The sequence below is a fragment of the Oratosquilla oratoria genome, chromosome 13 (genome assembly GCF_046742065.1).
Source record: "Oratosquilla oratoria isolate Oo_2021 chromosome 13, ASM4674206v1, whole genome shotgun sequence".
Classification (NCBI taxonomy): domain Eukaryota; kingdom Metazoa; phylum Arthropoda; class Malacostraca; order Stomatopoda; family Squillidae; genus Oratosquilla; species Oratosquilla oratoria.
In genome coordinates, this window is record NC_134789.1 from 11,296,530 (window position 1) to 11,306,049 (window position 9,520).

The 9,520-nt window shown below is 37.9% G+C and overlaps 1 protein-coding gene across 1 annotated transcript; it reads right to left on the reverse strand.

Annotated features, from left to right (window-relative positions):
* Positions 1 to 410: 410 nt before the first annotated feature.
* On the reverse strand, positions 411 to 1,828 carry LOC143032173 (uncharacterized). The gene is made up of 3 exons (XM_076196641.1): positions 1,240 to 1,828; positions 795 to 1,070; positions 411 to 595 (listed from the first exon to the last, which is right to left on the reverse strand). The coding sequence occupies exons 1-3, from the start codon at positions 1,826 to 1,828 to the stop codon at positions 411 to 413; spliced, it is 1,050 nt and encodes a 349-aa protein (XP_076052756.1).
* Between the last annotated feature and the right edge of the window lie 7,692 nt (positions 1,829 to 9,520).

Below are 9,520 nucleotides of genomic sequence, written 5' to 3' on the forward strand. Positions count from 1 at the left end.
AGATTCAACTGGACATTAGCTTCAGCCAATTTATTCAAAACAAGCTTAACTTTATCACTTTGGTCTTCTCTCGACTTGGTGCATATAAGGATGTCAGCTAAATAAACAATTAAACCATCAATATCACTTAATAACTGTGATATGTACCTTTGAAAAATTCCCGGCGCTGATGCCAGTCCAAAAGGTAGTCTTTTGTATTTAAACAATCCCCTTTCAGTTGAGATAACAAGGTATTTCTGGTCTCCTTCAGAAACCTTCATTTGCAAATATGCATTACACAAGTCAAGCTTACAGAACACCTTATTATCTCCAACTGTAGCCAACATTTCATCAAGCTTAGGTAGTGGGTATTTCTCAATATTAATTTGACCATTCAAATGCTTAAAATCAGCACAAATTCTCATTTTTCCTTAATCTTTCAAGACGGGTACAATGGGTGAAGCCCAATCACTATAAGCTACAGGTTCTATGACTTTATTTTCTACAAGCTCCTGTATGGCAATATCAACTAACTCTTTGTGTGCTAAGGGCACTAGCCTTGCTTTGATGAATTTAGGAGTAGCATCTTTTTTCACATATATTCTAGCTTCAACTCCTTTAATAGGTAAATTGTCATTTACTTTATAACTATCCAAAAGTTGTTTAAGATTATCAGAAACATCCATGTCATTTACTGAATTCACTTTCAAAGCTTCATCTAAACCAGTTATCTTTATGCCTACTTTGCTCATTAAATCTCTCCCACATAAATCATTACAGTGTGAATCAGTAAAAAAAAAATACATTATTTGTACCTTTTACCTTTTTTTGATGACCTCCATAAGCAGTCAATTCTTTGGAAGATGGAGTCATTTTAACATTTAGTACTTCTATCCAATTTTCACCTATCAGTGAAGCACATGAACCAGAATCTATCTCTAAAGGTATAGATTTATCATTTAACACAAAATTGTACATTTCTGGTTTAACAGATTTTAGACAATTACAAGAAACTTTCAGCAACATGCTTTTATCAACAACATTATTAGCACTACACTGGTGTTCTTCATGCTCTGGTTCCTGTTCAGAAACTGATTTGACATTTTTATTCTGAAAACTTTTAGAGCTATTTTGCTTGTATACATCCTTTTGCTTAAATCTAAAAAAAAAATTCTAAATGACCCTGTCGACCACAATAGTGGCATTCCGAGTCTTTAAACCTACAAGCAGAACTTGGATGCAGGAAACCACAATGCTTACACTTTGACACAGTCTTGCTATGCACTTTTTGTACTGTACCTGATGAACTGGGATTACCTGTCTCTCCTTCCCCCATGTGAGCTTTTTCAAGCAACAGAATGCGTTCTAGGAGTGTTGAAGATGTTAATGCTTCTAGTTTCAGGTCTTCAGCAAGTAGATATTTGAAATAGGGTTCATGGTCCACTGCCATAAACAATTGGTCTCTCAGCCTGGCATCAAACATGGTGCCGAAGTTGCAATCCTTTGCCAGTCTCTTCAAGTCTGCATATAGCTCTTTCACAGTTTCTTTTTCAACTTTACGCCTTTGTTGAAACGAACACAAGCTTCGGTGATAGGATGGCTTTGTAATGAAATGGTTTTTCATTAATTCTATCAGCTCATCATATGTCTTTGTAGTTGGCATATCTGGTGCCGTCAAATTCGCTAAAATTCCAAACATTTTGGTGCCTATGGACACAAATAACTGATTCTTCTTCTTCCCAGCATCAGTTATATCCTGTGTGGCTACATGGGCTTCAAACAAAGCCAAGTAGACATCAAAAGGGAGTTCTTCAGGGTTAAACGGCCCAATCTTGTTTGAAGATGCCATCTTTCACCCTGGTCTAGCTTCGTGGCTAGAAAACTAAAGGACACTAGGAAATTGTAACCCTTTCTCCTCTCATGTAGGAGAAAACAAGTGATGTCCGGTGCTGTGTAACAGGAAGCAATATAAGCAAAGGCACCTACACTCTGTGTGGTCACCTCTAGCATAGCTTACCCCCGCGTTACGACGCGCGTAGCTGAAGAATGTTTTCCTGCATATAGACCGTTTATCACTGTTTCTGGCCTAAACCACCAGAAAAAACACTTTGATCCTCGTCGCCATTGTTATGTATTGGCTTTTCCTTAGGTGCCAATTAGTTTCCCTGTTCTCCATGGTTACACGGAAGGGTTGAAGAAAACATAGGCTTCCGGCACTGTGTGTATTTCAAACTCTGTTTACATTATGGCGCTCCGGGAAGCGCGCGAATTCAACATTGAACAAAACAGAAACAGAAGGCGCATGTCGCCATTAACCTAAACATTTATTTAATGTGAATACACTACAATGTTAGTGTACATTTTTAATGTCACAGTTCAGAGTAACTCTTTTCTTATATCATCAAGGCTCACACTTATGTCCCTTGCTCTTGATATTGCTTTAATAACTATAAAATATTGGGTGTGGCTTCTTGTTCGATTAACAGGGCTATCAGAAGTGGCTATGACGGAGAGCCTTGTTTCCACATTTTACTCCTCGACAATCAAACCAACGCTTCAGTTGAATGTTGGAATAACTGACAATACGTTGAATATCTATCTTGGCCCCAGGGACATCGTCCTCTAACAATAAAACCTCTGAAAAAAGTCGCATGTCGACATTGTTTACTTATCAATGCATTGAGACCGGCAACTTGGTAGTTTACCCAACTGCCAATAGAGAACGTGGTAACAGTGATGTCAACATTTCGACTTGCTATTAGTATGTGTGTGTATATGTCTGTCTACTGTATATGTATGTGCACATGCACGATCGAGGAAATATGTCAACTGCTATCACTTGCCCAGTGTACTTGAGTTGATTGCATATGAGTGACAGCGTTATTTTCTGTAATGAGATACGGCGACATTCCTAGAATGCAGTCGACAGCCGCCGTTGCCACAACCCCAAACAATATCATTTTAATATTTCAAAATATATTTTCTACGACACAACCTATCAGCTGTTTGTATAAATTGTCCTCGTAAATATTTTTTAATTCTTATTCTTAATATTATTTTGTCTTCAGTTGAAGGAGGAAAATGGAAAATAAATTTGTATCTAGATAATCTTCTAGAATGTGTTCGGGTCGGTGAGTGTGATTCTCAGTATTTTATACTAGATCGTTCTCTGGGTGTTCTATGGCTCTCTAGAACCTTTGAGGTCTAATGATTATATAACAGTGGTGTGTCATTTCACTGACGTCAATTTCTTCCATAAAAATTACGTCATTCTAATGAAGTCACGCCATATGGCATCATCGTTCAACTGTCCCCCTGTCCTCGTGCATCTGGCAATGATGAAGCGCGTTCGAGTGTCGGGGAATGTAGAGAATTTCTTTTTTGTATTTAAATTTCATTCATGTCTCACCAGTGAATTGTCTTTGTTGTTTTATATTTTCATTATTTGTGATTCACTAATGTATTGTGAAGTGAGTCAGGTTTATTATTGATAACAATGTTGTTAACAATTTATTTTCTGTTATTTACATACGATGAAGGGAAGAATATTAGATCGACGCGCACGCACGCACACACACACATACACACACACACACGCGCGCGCGCGCGCGTCGTTTCTGACACATAATGTTCTTAACATATGCAAATGACATGGAGGGAGGTACAACAAACTATATAAACATGTTGGCAGGCGATGTACAGAACAAAAGAAGAAAAAACGAAGACTGAACTATTAAATCAAGATTTCAGTGATAAAGCCACTCGTTAAATATTAGGGTTAACTAAAAAAAAAAAAACAATAAAAAAAGACAAGCATGTCAGCCTAATTATTGATGAAACATAAATTATTGACAAATATAAAATCAACTTTTCGCTACAAGGACAAGATAATGTGTGTGTGTGTGTGTGTGTGTGTGTGTGTGTGTGTGTGTGTTTGTATATATATATATATATATATATGTGTGTGTGTGTGTGTGTGTGTGTGTGTGTGTGTGTGTGTGTGTAAAATAGTAAATTTAAGTAACAGGTTTTCTCGAATGCACCTTCTATTAAATAATACATCATACTCGGAGATAGTGATCCATAAACACTGTTATCAAACCACCTCTTTCTTTTCTTTCTTCCAATGTGTCATATTTTTAACATTTTATCTGCAGTGCAAGAAACTGTACCACTGCATCATACTCTAATCTAGGGCGGATCAGGCATTATATGTTTTTCTATCAAATAATACAGCATATTCGGCGATAATGATATTTTCATAAATTCTATCTTCGCTAGTTTCTTCTCTGTAAGAGAAAGGAAAATTAATATATTAATATTAATTGTAAGATTGGTAATATATTACACAGGGGAACACTTTTTCAGTAACTTTGAGTTGCATTGGATATTTTAACGGATTTTGAAAGAGTTTTAGGCGCTGATTTCAAATCTGAAATTAGTTTTTCTCTACAAGCTCTAGTTTGTATGCAATTTGAGGTTAATGAAATTGTACATATGTGAACTTGCGTAAACCATGTATAAGCATTTTAACGTCCATATATATAGATAGCTTCTAATATTTTGATCATTCTTCTTTTGTTTCAGTTCAAACATGGCTTCCAGAATGAGGCATCATTGCAGAAACAAGCCTGATGCCTTCTGCTACATATGTGGATGCTACACACTCAACCGTCAGAGACGTAACATATCCTCGTTCGTCAAGCGTGCCTACAAGGCATATTTTGAAGTTCATCTTGGTGATCAAGACAAGCAATGGGCTCCTCATGTTGTGTGCCACAATTGTGAGGAAATGCTTCGAGACTGGACCAAAGGAAAACGCAAAGGTCTGCCTTTTGGAGTTCCAATGATTTGGCGCGAACCCACCAACCATGTAACTGACTGTTATTTCTGCATGGTAAACACAACGGGTGTTGGGAAGAAAAACCGACATAAGATTACGTATCCGAACATTCCCTCAGCTATTCGGCCTGTTCCGCACTCTGAAGAAGTACCTGTTCCAGTTTTCAAAGGCTTGCCTTCATTGGACGATAAAGACATTGGACATGATACAAGCCAGCAAGACAGTTGTGACAGTGAATTGTCAGAAAAGTGTTCACAATCGGAGGACTATTCTTCAGACACTGAACCTTTCCCCGTCCCTAAGCCTCTTCCCCAGGCTGAACTGAATGATTTAGTGCGGGATTTAGGTCTTTCAAAGAAAGCAGCAGAGCTTTTGGCATCAAGATTACAAGGCAGAAATCTTGTTGATCACTCTGTTAAAGTATCATATTTCAGAAAGCGTGACCAGCTTTTTGTGACCTTCTTTTCAAAAGACAGACAGTTTGTTTACTGCCATGACATCCCAGGGCTTCTCAAAGAACTGGGTGTACCTTACTATAGTCCTGCTGAATGGAGACTCTTTTTAGACAGTTCAAAACGCAGTCTAAAGTGTGTTCTTTTACATAATGGCAATGTTTATGGAGCAGTACCTGTCGGTCACTCAGTGCATTTGCGGGAAGACTATGATGATATGAGAATGGTCATGGACTTATTAAAGTATCATGAGCACAATTGGATAATTTGTGTAGACTTAAAGATGGTCAACTTTCTTCTTGGACAACAGAAAGGTTTCACCAATTTTCCATGTTTCCTCTGTATGTGGGACAGCCGAGCACGAGACAGACATTGGGTCCAGAAGAACTGGCCTATTCGTGACACCCTTGAAGCAGGCATGCCAAATATCATACAAGACCCAATTGTAAACAGAGATAAGATCATCTTTCCTCCTCTTCACATCAAATTAGGTTTGATGAAACAATTTGTCAAGGCACTGGAAACCGAAGGTGAATGTTTCCAACACATCATCACAGCTTTACCAGGGTTATCATTTGAGAAGATCAAAGCAGGCGTGTTTGATGGCCCACAGATTCGAACCCTAATTCGTGATGATCAGTTTGTTGCTAAGATGACCGCTTTAGAAAGGGCAGCATGGTTATCCTTTGTGGCAGTCGTTCAGAACTTCCTTGGAAACAATAAGGCGGAGAACTACAGTGAACTTGTGAACAGAATGCTCCTCGCTTTTCGTGATCTCGGGTGCAACATGAGCATCAAGCTTCATTTTTTGAACAGCCACCTTGATCAGTTCCCTGACAACCTGGGGGCTGTGAGTGACGAACAAGGAGAACGATTCCACCAAGACCTAAAGATCATGGAAGAACGCTACCAAGGGCGCTGGGACAAAAGTATGATGGCTGACTACTGCTGGAGCATTAAACGAAATTGCCCAGATGAAATGTACAAACGCAAAAGTTACAAACGCAAATTCCTGCCTGAAAAAAATACACAAAGAAATTGATAAGCTTCCATCAGCTGTGGTGATGTTCTGAAGGATGCTAATCTAACTTTGGGATAGATGTTCTGTTAATGTTCTGTTTCTTTTGCCTTAATAAATGTACAGAAATGGCTTTCATACTGTTTTAAGATTCAAGTGAACAAAAGAATTGTGGCTGATATTGCAATTTCCTATAATAACGAAAATTTAAAAAATAAATAAAAATGTCAAATTGCATAAAATATGTAGCTTACAGACAAAACCCGACTTCAGATTTGAAATCAGCACACTCAAGTTGACTATAGAAAAGTCTTTTTTTAAATGCAACAAAATGAGTGTTCCCCAGTGTTATTTTCCTTTCCTCCTGCAGAGAAGAAATTAACGAGAAGGATAGAAAGTATAAAGATCACTAACGCCGAGTATATTGTATTATATGATATATATATATATATATATATATATATATATGAGTGTGTGTGTGTGTGTGTGTGTGTGTGTGTGTGTGTGTGTGTGTGTGTGTGTGTGTGTGTGTGCGTATGTGTATATAATATATATATATATATATATATATATATATATATATATATATACAACACTGAATGGCGCAATCGGTTAAGTCACTAAAGTATTTGTCACGTGATAGCCTGGTTCGAATCCTTGGCCGTACCACGTTTCAATTTCTGCATGTTGGCCTCCGCGGATCTCCTGATGTTGATGGCTTTGAATTAAAGTGTATTGTGGTTGATAAAAATGTATATACATGCATACATACATATATATGTATATATATATATGTATATATATACATATATATATATATATGATCCGCCCTAGATAAGAGTATGATGCAGTGGTATGATGCAGTGGTACACTTCCTTGCCTTGCATATAATATGCACGGAAAAAATATGACACACTGGATGAAAGAAGAGAACGAGTTGATTTTATATTAGTGTTTAAAGGTAAATGAAACTGAACAGAAAATATGTCTTGATTTGGGAACAGAATATGTCATAAGGTCATTTGAAACAAACTGGAGAGGACTGGAAGTCAAGAAGTTTTCAAGAGACACAAACCTCCATACATATTTGTCAAGTCCTGGAATAGCTTGTAAGAAGATATAGCCATTTTTAAAACTATAATTTCATTCAAAATTAATTTAAAGAAAAAGACGGTACCCAACGAGCGTAGAACTTTCAGTTTAAAGTGTGTGTATGTGTGATTCACCATGGTCTTGGACCACGTGTTGAACTTGTGACCGACAGTTATTTCCCTTCCAGAAGAGAGGTCAGAGCTCATATATGACCGATCTATGGGTAATGTGGCCTTACACGCACACACACACATCCAACTCCCCACCTACGAGTTAGAATAACGACTCGCAGCGCAACGATACTGAAATTATTTCAGCCCTGGGCGGGATCCGAACCCGGACCTCCGTAGTTGCGGCCGGGAACGCTACCACTGCGCCATCGAGTCGTGTGTGTGTGTGTGTGTGTGTGTGTGTGTGTGTGTGTGTGTGTGTGTGTGTGTGTGTGTGTGTGTGTGTGTGTGTGTGTTTAATATGAGTAAATGCGTAACAACACGTGTGTGCGTACGTGCGTGACACTAACACGTACGTCATCGTTATGACGTCACACTACATCATCTAAGTTGTTCTTCATTTCTTAAACCTAAAACTTCTCAACAATGGTATCCATTTCTCTTTACAGAAATTTAATTAATTACATGCTTTATCAACGTCACCTCATTACAATCAAATAATCTTTATAATTTTAACATAACGTAAGAATGAAGGAGATTGCAAGAGACCATAAGGCCTACACTAGGCAGTTCCATGTCCATTACCACCTGCCATCCCCATCCATAAAGTTGTCTAACCGTTTCTTAAAACAACTGATAGTTTCAGCGTTCTGTATATGGTTTCTAAGTCTGTTCCTTTCTATTAGGAAACCAATTCTTGCCTATTTAGTTATTTTTATAAATCTTTCTTCCCCTTCTTATGTGAAGATTATCTATGTGGATAGAAGCAATAGTGAACCATATCATCCCTATCAGGAGGCTGGGACGGTGCCCCTCACAGAGGGCAAATAATTATCCTGGATGTGTTTTATATTGTTCCTCTCTTTCTGCGTTTCTAAATTTATTCTTTTGTCTCTCCTCCTCTTTCTATTTTCTCCTTTTTTCATTTTCTTCGCAGTCTTCCCGTTCTCAACTCTCTTCTCATCCTCTCTTTCTTATTATTTTCTCTCTCTCTTAATTCCTCTCTCCCAAAACTCTCTTTTTCATTCCTCTCCTCCTCTCTCTCTTTTTCATTTTCTTCGCAATCTTCCCGTTCCCCAACTCTCTTCTCATCCTCTCTTTTTTATCATTTTTCTCTCTTCATTCCTCTCTCCCCAAACTCTCTTTCATTCCTCTCCTCCACTCTCTATTTTTCTTTTTTAATTTTCTTCGCAATCATCCCGTTCCCCAACTCTCTTCTCATCCTCTCTTTTTTATCATTTTTCTCTTAATTCCTTTCTCCCCAAACTCTTTTTTCATTTCTCTCCTCTCTCTTTTTCCTTTTTTTTTTGCAATCTTCCCGCTCCCCAACTCTCTTCTCGTCCTCTCTTTTTATTATTTCTCTCTCTTAATTCCTCTCTCCCAAACTCTCTCTTTCATTCCTCTCGTCTCTCTATTTTTCTTGTTTCATTCCTCTCCTCTTCTCTCTATTTTTCTTTTTTCATTTTCTTCGCAATCTTCCCGCTCCCCAACTCTCTTCTCGTCCTCTCTTTTTTATTATTTCCCTCTCTTAATTCCTCTCTTCCCAAACTCTCTTTTTCATCCCACCCCCCACCCCCTCCCTCCATCATTATGATCCCTCATGAGCTGTTTCGAGCTGAGCGTTATGAGTCATAAACAGTCTCAAATCGCCGAGATTCGAAACCTTGATATACTAACCTCAAAGTTAAAAAAAAATGCCCGAGAGGTGACGAAGAATATCATAAATAAATTAATAAATAGATCACTGTATAAATAAAATTATAAATTAATAGAATTAGATAAATAGTTAGGAACCATGAAACTAAATAGAATCACTTTGCACCTGCCAGAATAAAAGCAGTCAAGTCCTTTGTCACGAAAGGAGATAATCTCTTTCCTTAACTGAGATCGCTCCGGAAGGAGATTGTCTGTGGCTGAGCCCACCATAACCTTTGTTCATGTGCTTGACTCGTGATCGACAGTTATT